At 41.3% G+C, this 22,620-nt stretch overlaps 1 protein-coding gene across 1 annotated transcript; it reads right to left on the reverse strand.

The window, feature by feature from the left end:
• Positions 1–12,343: 12,343 nt before the first annotated feature.
• On the reverse strand, positions 12,344–16,758 carry asb6 (ankyrin repeat and SOCS box containing 6). Its single transcript, XM_037259396.1, has 7 exons — positions 16,620–16,758; positions 16,062–16,213; positions 15,798–15,973; positions 15,133–15,239; positions 14,640–14,748; positions 14,329–14,415; positions 12,344–13,481 (listed from the first exon to the last, which is right to left on the reverse strand). The coding sequence occupies exons 2-7, from the start codon at positions 16,169–16,171 to the stop codon at positions 12,766–12,768; spliced, it is 1,305 nt and encodes a 434-aa protein (XP_037115291.1). The 5' UTR covers positions 16,172–16,213; positions 16,620–16,758; the 3' UTR covers positions 12,344–12,765.
• Between the last annotated feature and the right edge of the window lie 5,862 nt (positions 16,759–22,620).

Raw genomic sequence — 22,620 nt, forward strand, 5'->3', positions numbered from 1 at the left:
ATTTTATTTTAAATTAATAATTTATGCAAATCTGATTTGTGACTCAACTGTAAACTGAAATGTCTACAATTACATTTGAAATTGGTAAGTTTAAAATTCTCATATTGTTTTACAGTTCAACAAATGAGCTATATTTTGAGTCGAATGAGCCCTTCAAGAAAAGGACGTCTGCTAACAATAGCACTCCGGTCTTCCGACTCTGGAACACAGCGCAGGAATACGCTGCTCTGTAGAGGATGCGCCTGATTACTTCAGAGGTGGCTTGCGTTATTTACATATGCAATATGCATAAGCAAGGTTACTATGAGGGTGAAATAACCGCGAGATAGAAGGAGAGAAAGAGGGAGGGGTTTGCTATGTGTGCGTGATGTGTGTCTGTGGGTGTGTGTGTCTGTGTATGTGATGGTGATGGAGAGAGGGTGTGTGGGGTAGGCAGAAAATTGGCGTTATCAATATTTAACCAACCCTTCCAGCATATTTATGGCAGACAATAGAGCAGACATGCAACTGTCTCATTTGAGTGGAAGTCTATTTATTACGCGCTGAAATCGAGGCTGTAAATTGGATGTTTATTGATAAATCTCTGCAACACTTTCCCAGTGCTTTGGTAGATATTCTCTTTGTACCGCTTAACCTATCTTTTAATTGCGCTTCCAAGCCAGAGTGCATTACAAATATACATTGAGGAGAAATTTCTACATATGGCAAACACATGTATGCAATTTAGTCACTATGAAAAGTGGGAGGAGAAATAAAAGGTCTCGAGCTTTTTTTTTTCCCCCTTTCACTCACAGAGCAGTGGCCTCTCGGAAAATGTTTCCATGTGTTGTGTCTGAGCTCACTAAGAGCAACGAAGGGAAACATTTTCTCCTCTAAACCACATGCAACAGATTCCTTCTGAATCCAAATAAATCAGCTCTGTCTTTCAGATCATGTGACACTTTTCTTTTTTAGTTTTGTGTTATTCCCAACATATCCTGTTTCAGGCCCGTCCCCGCCCCTGTATCCCAGCATGCTTCATACATGCGTGTATGGACACACACACACATGCATTCACGCACACACACACACACACGCACACACACACACGCACGCACGCACGCACGCACGCACACACACACGCACACACACACACACTACACACACAAGCAAGAAGTTTCCATTTCCCGTGCGTAAGATCACCTGTGCAGACAGAATGGCGTGCTTCAGTGCGACAAGCTCAGGCAGGAAAACAGGAAAGGGAGTTCAAGGGTGTCCAACATGAAATACTCAGAGTTAGGGGAAACCCAGTGCTCATGGCAGCACTCCAGTTTATGAAGAAAAGTAAGTAAAGTTTTACTCGTGCTCTAGTTTAGCTTGTGAACATTTGTTTTATATATATAGACTGCACAGATATTGAAGAAGCAAACCAGATGATTATGCTAAACCTTAAAAGAGTTAAGAGCGACTTTATAAGTACTTTATATGATTTTCCCAACACCTTTGACTAGATTTCACTTTGCATGGGAATTTTCAGCTCACAAACTAAGTTGCTTTCTAGCTGTTTTTAGGTACTCGCAGAGTCGATACCGTCGAGACCAAGATTCTGTGAGGAGTTCATCACAAAACTCACGCAAGCAAGCCTTGAAGAACCTTGCTTTCTGCATTGCGACCCGGTCATGCTGGAACAGAAAGTGGCCTTTCTCAAAATGGTTCACACAAAGCTGGAAGTGTGAAATTTTCCCAAAAGTCTCCACAAAATTCAGGACGACTCAAATCATCTCATCCTTGACTTATTAATTCATTAAGTGTTTTGGGTTTCTTTTCCAGTATAATTGTCTAACCTAACAGGGGTGTCAAACTCATTATGTTGCGAGCCACACCGTATTTATGGTTTCCTTTGGTGAACTGTTATGACTATAAATGTACAATCACCTTGTAATTCTTATACACAACAAATTGATGGATAACTAGTTATGAAATCAGAGGCCTATAAAAACTGTTCAAATATGATTAAATCTATTTAAAAGGGAGACTGATCATGAAACAAAAAACACACAAAAATAAAGCTTGCAATATAAAACAAGTGAAATCAATTTACTATTTCCCCAAGAAACATGAAGTCAATGCACATTATTTGCTTTAATGGACCACATAAATAATGTGGTGAACCACATCTAGCCCCCGGTCCTTGAGTTTGACACCTGCAGTCAGACATAATGCATTTGTGCACTGTACTACATCAGGGGCTTTGGTGTTTTTTTCAAGAATACTTTGACAGGTGTGGACTAGGGGGGGTTGGCTGCTGAAGTCGGGCCAGAAATCATTCTACTGCAAGAGAGCCACTCTAATGATTTGCTTCGTTTTTATTGAAGCTGAAGGGTTAATACATTTTAAAGAAAGCTATTTTGGAGTCTGGCGTGTGAGAAGCTGGACAACGATCCTTTTATTTTTCTTGCCTTAATTCATATACAGTACACAGAAACAAAAACATTAAGTGCACCAGCCATTTCAAGAGCTGTAAACTGCAGTGTATGGTGTACAATTAAATAACCTGCAACATATGGAGTGAAATTTTAGCCACAATATATGAACAGAAACACAAAGTGTAAAACAGATGAACAAAAAAGCTGTTTATCAAAGTATTTGATTAGCCGCCTATATTTGATGCTCCTACATTGCGCAGGAGCTTTCATTATAGCACAGGCAATACAAAATCACATTTGCATGGTGTACCGAAATGTGTAGCTCATGAGAATAAATATGGGGTGCCTTTAAGTTTGACTCACATCAACATTAATCAGTAAAAGGTGGAAAAACGCTCCTAACCATACATCAGTCTCCATTTTTGCATTGATAGATTTAACCTATTGTTCTATTGTTAAACGCACATAGTTGCAGCTCCTATATGCAACATGCCATACTGATCAATCGGCCAGGCCTCTGAGGGGCGCAGTGTTCCCTGTGCATCTGTCAGCCATTCCAGGCTCATTCATTGTCAAATAGGCTCTGCACTCTTTGCCCGAGCTGAGATGCAGATTTATGCCAGAGCAATGCCGGTTCTTGCATATTAGATGAAAGCCTTGTTTGCATATACTCGCTCTCTCTCGCTCTCTCCCTCTCTGTCTCCCCCTCCCTGCTACCCCCTCCCCTTCTTTCTCTCTCTTCCTTTTTTCTGAGGCGTCACTTTAATATGTATGCAAATGGGCTTCGCTCCACGGGCAGATATGTGTGGAGTCCTGTCCTGCAGTCAGGAGGTGTAGGAGAGATTGTGTTTGTATTTATGAGGCATGGGCCCTGCCGCTCTTGGGAGAAAAATGCCGCGCGTAGTGTGGTGGAGGCTCTGCAGTGCAGGCAGAATGCAGATATGCCAATAACAGAGGTCATGCTTGTCACTAATGATAAGAAGAGACAATTAGAATGTAGTATAGCTGTAACGTAACCTCCCCATACACCCTCTTTGCACACACCCAAACAAATCCATGAGCCTGCAAATCCTTGCTCTGACATGAAGAACAAAGCAAAGGCAACCAACTGAAGAGAAGATACCTTTTCGCAAATTGCTGAGGGTCTTCACTTTGTACCGGACTTGAATGGTAAATCCTGGGTGATTGGTTTGAGTCAAAGACAAAACTATTGACTCCTTGCTTGCATCCCTCAGGGGGAAGGATCACTGTCAGGGGCCGAGGCAGGGACGACAAGGTCAGGTCATTTATGAGAGCGCCACCTTCAACCTATTTCATCAGTCTGATGATGCCAGGACAGAATGCAAGCACCTCGGATCAATCACATTATCCATCTGTACAAACTGCAGAGCACAAATTTCTCCAATATTCTATAGGATCGCCTATGCCTTTGCATCAGGTTTTAAATTCACCTATATCACCAATGTAGGGGATACAAATGCATCATTCCGCACGATTTTCTTTCCTTCAAGTATATAACTTGAAACTACATAAAGCGAACACTCACATGAACTTTCTCTCATGGCTGTTATTATATTCAAACCATAATAATACCTTGGCTTGGTGCCAATCAGCAATCTACCAAAGCAGCATGCGCGTGCACGCACACGCACACACGCACACGCACACACACACACACACACACACACACACACACACACACACACACACACACACACACACACACACACACACACACACACACACACACACACAGGACTATGTGCAAATCAAATGTTCTCTCTCCCTCCCTCTCTATCGCACACACATGCACACACACGCACACGCACACACACACGCACACGCACACACACACACACACACACACACACGCACAGACACAGGCACACACACCCCTTCCTCCATCATGAATAAACCATACTGTGTCTATGAGTCATATACCACCCCCACATCCATCTGACCCACTCCCCCTATTCGGTGCTGTTGGAGTAAAAAAAAAAATACACTAATTAACGTGATGGCTAGCTCTAGCTCCTGTCAGCAGCTTGTGGGGGACCTCTCAAGCAGCCAGACTCCTCTGGTCTCTGGTTTGAGCTGCTCTCTCCCCAACTGCCATCTCTGGAGAACCGGGGCCCTTCATTCATATTCAGCCCCAGTCACAGGCACCTGGAAGCAGCCAGCACCACCACCTCCACCATGAGCACGTCCCCGTTACAACCACATTGTCTATCATCGTCCCCTTCAGTCAAGCCCACCTCATCCCAAAGCGCTGGAAAACATCCCCTCCTCCCCAAAGTATTATTCTGTTTCAAACCTACAAGCCCACTTAAATTTAAGCGATGTTGGAGCTTGAAAGCTCACCTAGGCGGTGACACAAGCCAACTGATGGGTTGAATCACCCCACAGTGGACGGGGAGCGAGATAGAGAAGAGAGAGAGAAAGAGAGGAAAGACAGAGTGAGCAAGAGAGAGCTTGCCTTGGTGGACTAGCTCGGTAACCATGACAACACAGCCGGGAGAGCAAGAAACAGGAACATACAGAATCTGTTTCTGCTGAGACTTGCACATGTGGCACAGTGCTGCTTTTCCTCTGAGAAGAAGTGGAGGGGACGTGTGTGTGGTGTCAATGTGTGTGTGCCTGCATGTGCGTGTGTTCGCCTTATGAAACATACATGCCTACTGCTTCTCCAACTCAAACGTCGCCCAGTGAGTCACACAGACATTATGGTGCAAGTGAGGTACAGAGCCTCTTTTAGTGGCAGCTTTGTCTTTAGTTCCAATTGCCAAATGTGTGTTAAGGTAGAATTTGGCATGGAGTAGGAATAAAGCAACATAAAACACAAAATATGAAGGCAAGAAGAGACCGCATTCTCCCTCTGCAGCCGTTGTTTTTGCCTATTTTCCTTCTGTGCGCTTCAACGGCGCTCCCCTTCTGCCTGTCTTTCCTTTTCCCTCTTGCTCTCTCTTTCTACAGGCTCAGTCTAACCTCCCCCTCCCCTTTCCTCAAGGGAATAAAGGTCGTAACGCAAATGATTACTCAAACCCGAGTTGCCATGGAAACGTGGTCATGTGACTAGAGCAGGCATGCATAGACCACAACAAAGGGGTGGATCAGGAACCAGCGCTGGAAAAGTGGCTCGCCTTCCTGGTGCCTGTGTGCATTTCACTCAAATTCAAGCTTAAAAATAGGCGAGCGGCATGAAACAGGGAGAGAAAAGCACAGAAAACGAAACTCAAAAGAGCTGCGAGCAACGATTAGAGACTGTAATGAATCTGGGCTAGAACACTGCAGTGTGCCTTATATTCGAGCCTTCTCTAGCATACCAAGGGTGTGTCCTATTCATCATGTCCTTCTTGGAGGCAGAACTCAGGCGCCAGTTGTCTGGAATTTGTGAGATGGCGTCAGTTGCAGAAATGTGGAGGGAGGTGGATTTGTATGCTTCTAAAATAAGAGTCGAAGCGGCGACTTTTTGGTGCGCAACACTTTCAAGTCTACCCCTACTCAAAGACGAAAAACAAACTTAAATTGACTCTTGCCCGAAGCACTTTTGTTACTTTATATCCTTGGTTGTTCTCTTTCATCGAGGAAAGATAAATGAGTAGTGATTGTGGAAAACACAAAATGGTTGCCATAACAGACGTAGAAATGGAGGGTTGTGAAGGCACACGACGTCTCCCATCAGAAGTCTCCACGTTACAGTATCATAGTTGTGATATATGTACCTAGACAAGTAGAATTTGTCTGAGTAAGGTAATACATTACTTACGTGGTTTAATTCCTACTGTTTTCTAAAAACATACTACTTTGTAACAAACACAGTGTGCCATGTATATACAATAAAAGGTCGACACATCCCTGTCAAACATCAGTTGTTTGTGACATAAAAAGATCAAGCAAGATCAATCATTTCAAAATAGGCTGATGCCACTATTGTCTGCCTTCCGTGATGACACACATGCGCAGTAGTCGGAACCAGCTCGGCCATGACACAGCCAGAAAAGCGATGGCTGCAGCCTTTCATGGCAGCACAAAAGTGATACACACGCATCTAAAAAGCAAGAATGTTGTGGCTGATTCAACTCCTGATGAAAGGGGACAGTCTTTTCAGGGTTTTGCAGCAGAGTGTGAAGCGGTTGGGATGAAAATCAGCATCTTCAATCCTGAAACCATGGCTCCTGAGTCGGAAAGAGGTGGCGTGGCTTTCTAGGTCGGGGATGAGATCCTGCCCTATGTGGAGTTCAAGTATCTTTTGGTCTTGTTCACAATTTAGGGGAGGATGGAGCGGGAGATCCACAGGCGGATCGGTGCAGATCGAGTCTCCATCCGGCAGTGTTGCGGACTTTGTATCGGTTCGTCGTGGTGAAGAAATAGCTGATCTGAAAAAGGAAGCTTTTGATTTCCCCATCAATCTACGTTTCCTACCCTCACGAGCTGTAGATCGTGACCGAAAGAACAAGAGCTTGGAGGCAAGTGGGAGCAATGAGTTTCTTCTGCAGAAGAGAGTGTGAGAAGCCCAGTCGGGAGAGACTTTGGGTCGAGCCGCTGCTCCTCCACATTGAGAGGAGCCAGATGAGGTGGCTTGGGCATTTTGTTAGCTCGAGGCATGTCCCAATAAGAGGGGATCGGGGGACGACCCAGGAAACCCTGAAGAAACAATAATTTGCGGCTGGCCTGAGAATGCCTTGGGAAGCCAATGGGAGAGTTGGAAGAAGGGGCTGGGGAGAGGAAAGGAGGCACGAGGGCACGTGAAGTGTGGCCCTCGATTAATTTTTGAAAATAAAAAAACTCGCTGACACAGAACAGTTGAAAGTTGTTGTATCAGTGTTCACCACTAGGTGTCAGGCATCATACACAGCATCTTCCATCCCAAAAATGCAGTTGTGCATCAGAGGAGAGAGAGCAAACCCACATTAGCAGTTACATTCACAATCGACATGCACTCCCCACGTCACTTTGCTTTTGACTCAGCATGAGACTGCATTGTTTGAGTGTTTTATTGTGTTTACTGTTTTAATGTTATTTTGTTATTGTTTTAAATGTCTTGTTGTTTTACAATACTGTGCAAAAGGCCACTTGGGCAACCACAACATTTGTTGTTTTGGCAATGCCATGGTCATAAAAGCAAGACTACCTCAAAAATTGACCTGTGAATACATGTGCAAACAATTCATACTGTAGAGATTTGCATTTGGGTTTGTTTGGCCATCTACTTCTTAGTTAGCAAACTACCATCTTGTTAATGAAGGATGGGGAAAATACGTGAGGTGCCAAAATAATTCCGATGATCGGACAATTCCAATTATTGACTCACATTGTAGAAATGAAAATAAAATATCCAGATCATTGCCAAAGAGTAATGAGACACATTGAGTTGTTAATTGAAATGGAATTGTTTTCCCCTTCAAACTCCATTCCTCTACGTTTTGTCTTTTAATTTGTGTAAACCTGCTGTGTCCTATTACTCATGTTTTAAAAGTCATATTAACCAAAGACTTATAAAGACAAACCTCGCAGTGACCCAAGACTTTTGCACAATACTGTATGTCCGACTTTTACTCTACCCCTCTTAAAAAGATTGCCTTTTTTTAATTGAACTTGACAGGTTCATGGTTGGGGAAAAAGTGAAAAGAATTGATCTTGGTCTCCATTTTTTATATCACCAAAACATGGCATTTGAATGGGGATGCGTTTGGGGCGTGCGATGTAGGATTGTTATATTCACTGTGCGTATATCTATAAATCCTCGTGCTCTCACATTGGCCACTGAAGAAAACACTAATATAACAAATTGGTGTGGATATTCCAAGAGGAAGAGCCAACATGTCTTCCCCCTTGATATTTTAGTGAGTTGCCATTACTGCCACCTAAACTTGTCCTGAGACAAACCTAGTGGTAGACTTTTCCAAATGATCATAACGTAGTCAAAACTGCAGAAGGCTATTTAAGTGATGTTGGGCTTCTGTATCTTGTATTATAATTGAATTTGTGTAATCACAACCATTTGTGAGACCAAAAGTAGAAGCAAAGGCAACCATATCATGATTTTCTTCTATGAATAAAAAAAATGCATGTCAAGGGCCAACACCTTCAGTTGAATAAAAAGGTGTTCTGTCCCAACAGGCTTCAGTTATCCTGCAACCTGTCCACCCCCAATGAAATTAGTCCTGGGCCCTAGCTGAACCCGCCGACCTGCAGCCATCTTTCAATGCTGAGAGACCAAGCAACATCCCCCACAGCTTGCATACACAGTCAGAGGCTCTGCTCGCAACATACTAATTACAACACATAATGTAAAGGCAAACAGCATGCTGGGATCCAGAAAGAACTTCATGGTTTCATCTTACTTTTAGCAACCATCATTCTCGTGTGCTCCATCAACACCAGAAGAGCAATAGGACAGGGTACATTTTCTACTGATGAAGTCACCACATCTGCGGTTATGAACACTAAGTGCTCTGTGCTTCAACTCCTGCTCTCTCTTTGCCTTGTTTCTTTCCGCATCTCCCGCATGACGATGAAGCGTTGCTTGCTTCCATACTAGCAAACACCTAGTTCACACGAGCAAACAAATAAGCACTCAGTCTGAAGGGGCATGAGCGGTGTGAGCTCCTAACTGACTGCTGCTGCTCTCAAGTCCACCTCAAGTCCCGGGAGGTTTGAGGCAGCAGCTGAGTGTTCAGTGATGTCTGCAATTATCCCGTGTCTAGACAACGTCTACTGATGCACAGGGCTGGAACACATAGAATATCTTTCAGCTGGTGACGCAGTGGCACATACTAAAAAGGTCAGCAGCAGGCTATAGTAGTAGGAAGAAAGAAGGATCCAAATTTGAGTTCTTTAGTGAGTCTCAAAGAAAAAGCTGCTGATGTTTGTTGAGTTAAATACAAATGCAACGTCTTTCATGCTAATGTATTGTGAATTTTTAGGAAGTTAATGAAATGTTTTATTTAACTTTTCTACATTTTCTACAGATTAATTGGTAATAGACAGAATGCATGAAAAAAACATGCAATATGATGTGTATAGTGTGCAATTTATTGTGTGGAAAATTATTTATTTAACTTCCATTTTCTACGGATTAATTGGTAATAGACAGAATGTCAGTCAAAATGTATCCAAAAAGCATGCAATATGAAATGGTGTGCATTTTATTGTGTGGGAAAAAAAAGGGAATCGAGCCAGAACTTGGGCTCGGAAATATTAGCTGGTGCCCATTTGGCATGCAGCTCCACGTAATCAACCAATTACCAGCAAAAAATCAGGTGCTCTCAAATCTCTCCTATTCATGTTTTAAGCGCACGTAGTATGCTAGAAATACACTTCTAACCTCCCACTCTCTATGGGCAAGACTGCAAAGCTGTCAAAAGATGTCAGGCACAATTGTGTTGACTTGCAAAGCCTAAAAGGGTTACAAAAATAATATTAAAAGGCGATGCACACCATTTTAAATGTAGAAGACACCAAATGACTGTTATTTGCCCTTGGTGCAAAATACAGAATCTTTCCTTGTGGCATAAAAAAGATAGAAAGGTAAAGGGGCCTATCTCACTGGTTGCGACTGTCGTGACTGATTCATCATAGCGACTCAGGAGACCAAATTATTACTTGCACTATTCTCACCAGGTGACGTCTCGCGAAGACAAATTCCCCGGAAATCATCGCAAACTGTGGGCAACTGGAGAAAACCCACAAAAGTACGGGGAGAATACGTAAAAACTCCACATTGAAAAGCCTGAACCCAGATTCAAACCCACAGGTTTGGAATGCAAGGGAGAGGGAGTGCTCTCACCATGCTGCAGAATTGTACATCATCAAATAGTTTGATACAGAAAGCTTATTTAGACTACTCACAAGAAGTTGTGCGTATTCAGTACTCGGGTGGCATTTCAGGAAATGCAACATGAACTTAGATTTAGAGAAGAGCAAGTTGTGCAAAAAGTACTGAAACTTGGAATAATCAACACGTGCCTTTAAAAGTTTAGAGACAGTCAAATAAAGTTCACCTGGGAGCCGCTTAGTGCATTTTAGGTTCATCCTAAAATTTCACCAAGACCAATATCTTTAACAGATTGTGAATTTGTAGCGGTGATTTTCTTTGTTGGCAAAGCAATTTATTATGTCCTCCCGAATTACAATAAGTCACAAGATTCCATTGATGTCAAGAATAATTTTCAAAAATTCAGTCGATATAAGTAAACAATAATTAATTCCCTTGCCAACTTTGGAATTAGTGCTTTTGATTTATTAAATGAGTATAATCTGTCTAGAAAGTACAAAGGGCAAATTGGAGATAGTGATGAAAAACATTCTCCATCTTCACCAAAACACAATATGTTACCTCATTCTAAAGGATTCGGGTAACTGAGTCCTTTAATCAACAATAATGATTGTAAATACCTCTGGCATGATGCAATGCAGTACCCCTGCAAACTGCTAGGACACAATTGTTGATAGCAGCTTGTTGAGTGTCACAAATCACATATTCAGTACCACAGGAAAACTGAGGTTTCAGGAAAACTTTTAGGAATCAGATCACTTTTTTATTATTCATTACATATCTTGAGAACACAAGTTTCTCTCAGAGAATCGTTGAGAGAAATATTTTGTTTAAAAAGATTACCTTGGCATGATTAAAAATAAATTATGAGCAATAAAGTATGAAAGGTTTTCATACCCCCCCCCAAAGTCTTGCATTGAGTGCTAAGATGTTAACTTTTAAATTAATACGTTTTTTACATTATGATTAATTGTGTAGAGCAGACTGTCTATATTGAGTATAATGTGATACGTAAAAAAACGCATGGTGGGGCTTGAATCAAAAGGTTGTACGTCCTGGGCTGCAGTGTAAGAAAAGACTGTGAGAGAATAAGCAGGTGTGGTGGAAAGACCCATGGGCTTCAGGGAGAGAATAGATCAATAACTAATTTCAGCACCAAGCTTCACCCGCACTGTTTTCCAATAAATGCTGGATGGAGAGTACAGACTTAGCCCCCCGCCACACCCCACCCCACTACCTCGATTCTATCACCTTCTTCAAGCTGGCTTGGAGACTGTGGAAGGAGGCTACTTCATCCTGTTTTAAAACAGATACGTGACTGCATACGTGGATGATGCTTCCACGGCTTGATATTGTGTGCAATGTGCACAAGCTTTGCTATTTCCATGTGTGCTCCACATATGTCACCTCTGTATCTTTAAAAGATTGTGCTTCCTGCAATCCCCCTCCCTTCCTCCCGTTCGGCCAGGGCCAGTGTTGAGGTTTTGTCAAGAGTATGCAGGGAGATTGAGGCAGACAGGAGAGAGTGAAGCGTGTGTCGTGCAGGGCTGCTGCTGCTGCTGCCGCTGCTGCTGCTGAGGCTCTTCTCCTCAGAGGCTGTGACCTAGATAACCAAGAGGAGCTGGAGCGCCTGCAAGCCTTGGAGCCACTCCAGCCTCAGCAATGTCAGGAAAGGGTTAGTTGTGTAACACAATGTCCTATTTAGTTTGCTTGACACACACAGGGATGCAAGCACCATATAGCGTATGGAACCTATGTATGCTCTCATTCTCATCATACGTGCCGCTGTCAAAGAGAAGACGTGTTCTGAAATAATGAGGGAGTGAATTTGAGGAGGGGAAAAAATCATCCCTAAACGCATCTAAATTTATAGATATGCATTAAGGATGCTTGGGCAAACTTTACATGCAAGGAGCTCCTGCAGCTACATGGTCATTGTGAAGCTAGTTCAAGTATGAGCACCTATGGGTCACTTTGGTTGCACCTTTGCAGTTAACATGGTTGGTGTTACCATTAATGACAAGGTTTGGGCTATTAATGTGGGAAAGAAACATGCACACTCTTGTCTTTAGGGTCAGTGAACGTAGTTATATTGCATTCTGGCCGCATCATTAAGAAATTACTGTGGCGGATTTTTGCATGGAAAGTTGACCAACATCAATTCTTTTTCACCAGTCTTTTTCTTTTTATTAGTCAAACTTTATTCCAAGTGGGAAGAAAAAAAATCACATCACAACCACTTTGGGGAGCTAAGTCAATGCAACTGTTAGAACAACTTTTAAGAGGCTGCAGTGTAAATCCCTCAAAGAGAAATACTGCCATCTAGTGACAATTACAAAGATTTGCAGTACTCCTGACGCAGCCTCACATCAGAACGTTTTGAACGTCTCACCGCGTCACAAATGTCATGCTGCAATCAAATTTGTGTTTTGGGTCTTGAAGTTAACAAATAAAAAAAACAAAATGAAAAGCACAGATGATTAGATCTGCACAGCATGCCTCAATCGTTTGTAGGTTTTCTGTTGTAGTTGATTTATGCATGTTCTGTAAAGTACTTAAAAAGAATTGGGACATAGCAGACGATCAGAGCTGTCTTTGCTGGGGCTTAAAACAGTCCCAACCAGGCTTTGGCTTATATGTACGCTCAGGAAGAAGGAATCCTTTCAGTCTGTCTGGTAGCGGCAAAGCATTGATTTTTTCTTCCAATGGCCAGGGCTGGAGGTGGCCCCTAATCAACGCCCTGCAAAGGCACTTGAGAGCAGCAGGGGAAGTATCATGCATGACTACTCGGCTGTGTAGATTTTGTAGCTCTTGAGCATATGGGTGAGGGCCTTGTCCAAGTGTAAGAGGTCCCAGCCTGGAATGCAGGCTCACTGTGGGGTAGTTTACTTTCACTAGATCCAGCAAAATCTCAGCTTGCTCAAGGAGCTCAGAGGCATAATTTGGATCCGAGCACTGCCGCAGGGCTGTCTGAAGCCGCTGGAAAATAATTGTGGAAGCGTTCCAGCAGGAGTCACTGTGGGCACAAAATAAAGAGGCTCCGCTCTGAACTATGAGCACGGCCAAGGGGAAAAGCAAGTCAAAGTGCTCCAGGCTTGTTTGGGTCAGGGAGGACTCGCTGTCATTCACGTCACAGCTAGGGTCCACGCCATGGGCCAGCAGTAACTGCATGGTTTTTAGGCAGAATTTTCCCATCTCAGCAGCTTCCTCAGCATTGGCGTCAAATGCCTCCTTGACCAGAAACACCAACAAGGACGCAACTGTTTCACCATCTTCAGTAACAGCTTGGACGTCAGCACCTGAGCAAGAGGTGCACTTGAATCCAAGACTATGTTCACACTGCAGCTCATTTATGATGTTTTTGCCAATATGGGACAGTCTGAATGGCTCAATACCAATATTTTTTTTAAAATCCGCGCTGGGCCTACTTCTAGATTCATTACGTATCTGATTATTTGCAAAGCAACCGCAGTCTGAACAGCTAGGTCAAGCATATCCGACCTGGACGTCATCATTAGGAGCACACAAGATTGTTTGGGAAACTGACCGACTGTTTTGATTTTTCACGAATCTTTTTGAATTCCAGTATTGACTTCATATTTGACTTTACTTTAATCCCGCTTGAAACGTAAAGCATAAAATGGACATTTGTGGTGATAGACACTATTATTTACAGGTTCCGGCAAAATGATCTGACACATTTGTAGGTTTAATAAAATGCAAATAAATTAAAGATAAAAATTTTTGTTTTCCCTCGAAAAGTACATATAATGCAATTTTGTTTTGTTTCGTTTCATTTCATTTTCATTTGGTTTTCGTTGGCAACTGAAACGAAACAAAATAACGTTGTTCAAAAACAAAATGAAAATTAAATGAAACAAAATGGCATAATATGTACTTTTCCAAAATAAAATAAAACATTTTTGTTTCTTTAATTTATTTGCATTTTATTAAACCTACAGATCATTTTGCCGGACCCTGTATTTATTTTATCACACGCGAGGACCGGACCTGGGCACCCCTGGTCTAATGAAAAATTTTTGATCTCCCTAAGCATAATCTTCTGGATGTATCAGTGATGTTCAATGTTCTTAAATGAATAAACAAGATGGGGAAGTGAGCAACAGCAATGTGTGTGGTCAATACCTCTCTGAAGGAGAAGCTGGATGTTCTCTGTGTTGTTCACAGTGAACCCATCACTGCTTGCCAAGGCATGAAGCAAAGGGGTTTTTCCTTTAGACAACATCAATAACATCACGTGTAAACAAAGTGTATCTATAATTATTAAACCCTGTTTACACGACAAGGTTTTTTAAGTCAAGTTAAGTCAAGTCAATAAAGTGACTTGACAACAAGATTTTTAAAAATAATGTTTCTGTTTAGCCCCCCCCTTTAACACAAGCGTGTTTTAGTGAATAAAATGAATACTATTGAAAACAGGGTTAAGATGAACGCACCTCGTTTATCGCCTGCGTTCACATCGGCACCCAGGTCAAGCAACGCAAGCAGGCAGGGCAAACGGTCCGAGTCCTCACTGGCAAGATCCAAGGGGCTGCTCTCATGAATCTAAAGAGTGATAAATTGTTACTTCTGCAAAATGAACAATTGAAAAACAACGCAAACAGCACTTGGTAGAACCAGTGACTCTTGACGAGAGTCAAGGTATACCCTGAACTGGTTGCAATCAATCCCTATGAGCAATTTAGATGTTTCAATGAACACAACACGAGAAGTGTGAGAACAAGCAACACCGCAGCCTTTGACTGTGAGGTAGACATGCTTGTCACATACACCACTGAGCTGCCATGTATTAAATATTGTAAAGCAAATATTAGATACAACACTCAGTATATTGCATTGGAGTACCATGCCACTGTAATGCACTTGATGATAAACAAAGACATTTTATACAGCTCTGACCATAAACCATGGTAATTTCATTTGACTCACCCTGTCTCTTTGTTCAATTTGAGCTTTGTGCTCGACGAGCAATTTCACCATGTTTGGTCTGTTTCTCAGAACCGCTATATGCAGGGGACTGTAGAACGACACTGGATCTTGGGAATTGAAGAGAAAAACATATTACATTTAAGAACGCAATGACTGTACAAGACTTAGTGCGGGTTTCTGTAACAGTGTTACAGAGGACCCCAGCTAACCCTGCTCTGCATCCGCTGAGCATTTTTAACTAGTGACAGACTGATTAAAAAACATTACTTTCAGTTAGTTGACCTCAATGGTTTGATCATTAAACTCTCACACAGGAAAGTAACACAAATACATATTTGGGAGACAGAAAAGGAAATTTGCAGATGCTCTACAGGGAAAAATTATGAGAATTACTATTGTGGAAAGGACATGAAGAGGGAGAGAGAAAGACATGTGAAAGATAAAGCATTTTCTTTCGTTCACAGAGTGCCCCTGAGGAAAGATGGCTTGTACAGGTAACGTTTGCTGAGTCCTGCCGTGCACTGTAGTTCATTGACAGGAGTCTTATGGTATGAGAGTACCAAATGTATGTGGATAATAAACTTACTTTCAATCTACATTTGAAGTTTCTGCTTCAGGGAAGCTCAGAAGAAAAATACTGAAAGGGCAGTAGTATATACACTCACCTTCAAAATTAAGATCTGCTCCGTACTGTAGAAGGACTTCAGCAGCCTCCACCTGTCCCCGCTCAGCCATTTTAAACAGAGCATAGCTGATGCCGTTCATAAACACTTCAGAATGGGACTCTCGTTCCAGCAGCTCCATTAAAGAACTGCACAGACGTGTCTCATCTTCTGGACGTCTGTGTCAGGAAACAAAAAAAGACGGCACATTTTAACTGTGTGAAATGATGTACCGACAAGAAACTCAGTTTTGCAAGGTCTGCTAACCTGCTCTCGTGACCACTGTCTCCTTCTTCCAGTCCGACCACACTCGTGATAGCATCCACCAATGGTTGATACTCATATATGATCCTTCGAAAGCCGTGGAGGTAAGGCATGTCTCATCAAATCGTTTTAAGGCAATACCTCCCAATCTTTATCTGGCCATGCCACAAGGTTGACATTAGAAAATGCTGACGAGTCACGACACACTACCAAAGAAATTGGTCGTCACACAAAATAATATACAAATAATGATAATATCGATTTAAATTATTCGCAAATTTACGGGAGGGTAGAATATTAATGACACAAAATCTAGCATCAGTACTTGTATATAGTTGGAAAAGTGGCATTTCAAGGGGGCTGCAATCGCATCCAATAGCATAACTATCTGAAAGTTCTTCTGGCAAATTCCCAAAATACATTTAAAACGTTACTGTGTCCAGATACGATCTTGGTTGCAGAGAAGCCCTTCCCAACTTCACTGCTAAACTACATTAATTTCAACATTCCATATCTTTGTTGTATGCTGCAAACTTCTATCAAATATGAGTAAAATCTTGCCTCGTTTTGTGTTTTCTTTCCCGTTGTAACAACGGCGTTGTGTGTCTTAATGAAACATTAAAAAGAAATGTACAATCAACTTGGTCCGTGTTATTGTCGCCCCGGGTTTGAAAACAGGAAATCTTCATCTCTCCATGGACGTTTGGTTCCCCAGAGAAACAATACTGCAAAAGAATGGTTCCGCGTTGCCCTTATTATACAAATTATGGACCGCTTTCATATTGCCTACAGTAATTCTAATAATAAAGGTAAATACAGTTGTGTGTGTGTGTGTGGGGGGGGGGGGTGCTTTATCATTTAATCTATTTATGTAATACCGCTGTGGTTTTACATATGAAAATGACTTCCCATTTCCAAAATGTTATTTTTTAATTATTGTTAATTTTTGGTCATTACAGTAAAGAAAAACAAGAATGTCATGAAAATGTAATAGGAAAAATGACACATCTTAAACAATTTAGTGGTATTGTGTGTGTGCATGCGTGAGGTCAAACAATCATAATCATACATTTTAATAACTTTGTTGATAGAACCAACAGACAGAGCAAATGCTGGTGGCTCACTGAAATAAACTTCTTGAATAACGGTAAAGAAAAAGTGCATAATTATAAAGACAAACCACTTTTTTCAACAATTAACATATGTTGCCCCTTAATTCTGCAGATACTTCTGCAGATACTAGTGCATGAATGATTCTAACTCAACTCATTACTCTACCCATTGCACTATTATGCATAATAGGGGTAAAGACATGCAAGAGTTGTGACACTTTCACAAAAGTATACATAGAGTATCTCAATTTATTTGGCTGTCCTCTCCTGTGTGAATGCCAAATGGCTGGCATTCACACCTAAGTGCACAGATCCCTCTGATGTATTGCAACAACAGTATGCGGCTCTTAAAGTAGCATTAAAGGCAAAGACAGCTTGAGTGACAAAGATGAAGCCTCTGCAAAAGAAACATTTGAAAACTTTTACTAATTGTGGTCCACCCGATCAAACAAATCACAGTTGTAAAGAGGTAGCTAGCACAAAAAGCACAGAACATTAAATGTCAATGTATTGTTTTCCACACCGTGCCAACAAAACATTTAGTAAATTATTGTAATCACCTTAACTACACCTGATAATGTTCTGATAATATTGGACTAGGTTTTAGGTCAGGCTAGAGTAAATTTTATAATGATATAACGATGACATCAAGCAACCGTGTTAGAATGAAATTTACAGTAACTCATCAATCATACTGAAATCAGCTAAAATTCAGTTGCCATCTCCCTTGAGAAGGCATACAAACCCCCTAGATGGCAGCAATGCTCTACACTGTAGAAAAGCTGAAGACTGCAGTTTAAAGTTCTTCTTCTTAGTCTAGGTTAAAAAAAGAAAAGAAAAAAAATGTGTAAGCAGCAACTGCATGCAGTGGACCAATGTGTGATAAAAACAACTTTCTGAATTCCTTAGTGGCATCTGTTCCTCGTTGCTCAATTTCTTTTTGCATACCTGTCCATAAATGTACATCAGAATGTGAGTTAAATTTCATCTTTGGGGATTATGAAGAGAAAAATAAATTTGTTTATATGAATATATCAGATTTCATTTTTCTAAATCAGTTCCAGATATTCTTTTAAGCTTTCGCGGGCACATCTGCCAAAGAAATCTGGTGAAGTACCATTTCTTTCCCCTTCTTGAGTTGATCTTTCTACTGATGTGGTCACACGTAGCCCAACAGAAGGTGACACTGCACATATTTGTCAAAGAAAAGACAAAGGGGCTTCTTTTAGTACTTCATTATTCTATATACCACAGTAACTGAGGATGCTTCAATCTATAGTCCTCCCACTGTTTCATTCACATTTCACTGCACATCAATTTTATTCTCAGCAGAAATCAATTGGTATGGTTATTAAGATTTTCCTTAAAAAAGATTAAAATCAATCATTAAATGTCTTTTGTCATTGATCTTTTGCCTACAAAGAAACTTTGGTAATAGAGTTAAACCAAAAAATGACAACCTTTATTGCTGTTTATTAAAGTCTCATCTACCAATGCAATAAAAAATAAAAAAATAAATCCCAAAATTACTTTGTTGGCCACAATTGGTTGGTAAGAGCCTCTGTCGAAAAACAGTCATCACGTACCTGGTTAACATTTCGGCTTGGGGGTGAAGAGAGCGTGACATCAGACTATTATTTGTTCTCTAGGTGAACGATATGACGCACTCTAACCTTCAATTATCAGATTACCACAGGTAAAATGAGATTTTTTTTTTTTTTTTAGCCTAGAACTTTCAGTCCCATTTGGTTTCTTGTGTGTTGTAATCAAATGGTGCTTTTGGGGGAGCTACAGGCGTGGGATAACCTTAATGCAGAGATTTCTAAAAGTGCAAAGCATTCCGCTCAATGTGTAATTTGTCCTGAGAGGCAGATGCAAATATCGGATTTTAATTGTTGCAAATAAAAATCCAAAGTACTTTTACAATACGATAAACACCCACAGTAGCGCTTCAAATAGTGGCGCACTTGGGTGAATGGGAGTAGAAAAGCCATGATAAGGTGAAGGTGGTGGCAGAGAAATGATAATAGAATAGGAGGGAATTCTGTTTCTGCTCAGTGCTGTGACCAGATTTTGAATTATCAGACCAGCAAGTCCAGGCCTAATATCCTTTTGTGTTGGGAGCATATTGCTGAGTGAAGATTGTGGCTGGAAATAATCAGCCCTTTTAAAGGTCAGTGGAAGTTAAGGACACATAAAGTAGACCATGGCTGTGGCTGATAAGACATAAGTGTCTCTGGGAGGAGACTTCACTGTCTCTCATGAGTTATTTTCTGTTGGGCAATGAGAATAATCAAAATGAGGGTGCAGTGAAAATAATGGCCAATGTATCATTGGAATGATTGGCTGGCGACCCGTTAAGGATGTACCCTGTCTGTCGCGTTAAGTTAGCTGGGATAGGCCCCAGTTCACCCGTGACCTTAATGAGGAAAATGGATGGCCGGGTAACAGCAAAATACATTGGCTCTTAAGGCAAACTTACGTGTTGCAGCACAGTGGTTGGAAATCACTGATTTAGACAACGACATGATTTTTGTATGGTTGTATTGCAACTGTTGGAATAAATCAATATGAAAGCGAAAGGAATTAAGTCATATAATATGAACAAATGGGCTTGTACTTGTGTAGCACTTTTTGCGGTACCTTTAACAACTGGGGGTTAAGTATTTTGCACAAGGACACACAACACACAACCTTGTGGTTGGAAGATGGCCAATCTACCACCTGAGCCACGCCACTCATGAAATAAAGTGAAAGCAGCAATTATGGAGCTATGTAGTATTGCCATCAACACTAGCAAGATATGTATCGAACATTTACAGTAAAACTCAATCATTATTTTGCCAGGAGTTAGAATGTGTGCTGAACACATTGGATAAATCAAATAACTAAATAACTAAAACATAATTGGCTGACTGGAAGGCGGAAACAATAACTAGTGGGAATATATTATTTTATATATATGGTACATAAAACAAAAGCAAGCAAACATGCTGATTCACAGTAACATTTGTAGTTATTTGTCTTTGTATCCACAAGGTCAACATCTAGTGCTTAGTTTTTGTAGACAGGCATGCTTTTGCTCCGTGTGAAAACTGTGGCGCAGGTGGTGGAATGTAATTCTGGTGGATTTGATCGTAGCACAGGCGGACAGATTCTGCGCCCTGTTGGTGGAATGTCATCTTATTTCATTCATTAATATGACAACAGCCTGCATTGAACCTTCTGATTATTGGAAGGAATATTTTAATTGAATGCATTATTATTCTCTTTATTCGTTTTTGGTGGTGGTGCTGGTTGCTACAAATAGACTCAAACAATCAGAGTGAAAAGCAGTGAAAAGTGCCCACTTCACAGCGGTGATCTGAGATTATCCACCCATGGGGGGAAAGAAGCTGTTTGTGTTCACTCCCACAACAGTGCAAACACCCCTTTGTCTGTCTATGAAAATAAAGAAAGCAAACCTGATCTATACACACAGTTAAACTGTGATTTGCACTAGACTTCCACTGGGCATGAAAAATGTGCCCGTAGTCTTATTTTTGCTTTTGAGAGCAACACCAGACACTGTAACGGTTCATTCACCTAACTTCTGTGTAGCCAGCATAGGTCCAATTGTCACTCAGTAGCAGTATGTAGGTCAGGATGAAAGGTTCAAGGTTGTCTGTAGTTAAATGTGCTTGTGATTGACCAGTCCAGGATGTACATAGTCTGCCTTTTGCCCAAAGTCAGTTGTTATATGTTCCAGTATCATGGGAATAGGATAAGCGGTGTAGAAAATTGACGGATGAATGGAGTTCAATTCTTACGTCATGTCTTAAAAAGTACCTTTCCAAGTCAAAATAGTTATAAGAATTGATGTTCTAAAGAAAAGTTGAATCATATCCTCATTTAATGGTAGCCTCCATCATTGTCGTTTGAAAAGATTTCTTGGAAAAGCAAAGCAGCAAATGGAAGGACAGACAATTCAGAGTTGTGACTCACTGCACAGTAGGCCAGACGAAGGTCACTCGTTTTCTCCCTTCTGGGCATCAGGCTTGAAAATAAAGTGACAGACCCAGAGAGGCTGATAAGTAAATACTTTTTTAATGGCCTTCGAATGGCTGGTAGAGATCTGCACAGGCCTGGAGGTGGGCAAGGCACAGAGGGCGACAAGGTATTCCGCGGCAGCTATTATTAATGCTATCATAGATCAGATAGACCAGGAGAGGAGAATAAAAGGTTGTGATGAATCTGGGCCTCCTGTCCCCAACTGACACGAGGAAAGGCTACTGTGGCTGGTTAAGGTCAGGGATGAAGGATACCTTCCCAAAAGACTTATGGAATGATTCCTTAGACTCAATACAAAGAACAGGAGGAATGTATGGCCCAGGGAGTTACTGAAGGTTATAGGGTGAAAAAGAGCAACTACAAAAAAGATATCTTCGATTAACTTTATGTCCTGTCAGGTCATACATCAAAATAAAATGTTATATGTACCACTTTTTCTATTCAGGGTTGGAATTTGAAATATGTACAACAGTGGTCAATAAAGGTTTGTACTTTTTGCATTGAAGCTTTTGTCGTTCTACTTAAATTGTAAATTGTTATGTTGGACTTAAAGACTCTTATTGCAGTCTGTTATTGTGTAGGGTGGATTCAGCACTTCCAGTCATCTTCATGGAAATAGATGGGTTGATTTTGGATTTTCTTGCTTTTGTTAAGGCCGACTTGAGTTGAAATAACTGCCGCTGCTTTCATTTTTTCAAAGCCTGCAAATTATGGATTATTGTAGTCAGTCATTCCTATTCTGCATCAAATCCATCACCAAGTCAAAAAGAAAAAAATTCAGACTCCACCCATTACTCACTGATCACTCCTCATCTGGATTACTGCAAGAAAGTCCTGGAGAGGCTCCAGAATGTCCCGAACTCCACGGCCAGAGTTATCACCCACTCAAAGCCCTGGCAGCTCATCACTTCCACCCTCATACACCTTCACTAGTCTTCAACGTTCTACTAATGACCTATAAATCCCTCCACACATTGGCTTGGCTCCACCATATCATCCCGACACCCCTGCACTCATTTGATGCTGGCCTGCTCTCCATCCCAAGCACCAAATTCCAGATGTTTGGAGACATCGCCTCAAATTTGAATTCTGCTTCCTTTCAGAGATCATATCGAACCACCTCAAACATCAGCTTTTCACCAATAACAATAACATGCACTCACGCACGCTCCTACAGATATGCATGCTATTTTTACAGATGTCATTTTTAGAAAGTTCCCAAAAATGCACTTGCTCCAAAGTCAGACTTCCCAGATAAGGATGTAAAGGTATTTTTGTTCATCCTTACATGTGTGGCATTTCATTCTCTGGATCGATGTCCAAGGCATGAGAACTTCTAAGGCATCACAGACTTGAGACCTTTTTCTGAACATCAAAGTCGTCATTCAGTCTCCCGATCT

Source organism: Syngnathus acus, chromosome 9 (genome assembly GCF_901709675.1).
Source record: "Syngnathus acus chromosome 9, fSynAcu1.2, whole genome shotgun sequence".
In the NCBI taxonomy this organism is placed as follows: domain Eukaryota; kingdom Metazoa; phylum Chordata; class Actinopteri; order Syngnathiformes; family Syngnathidae; genus Syngnathus; species Syngnathus acus.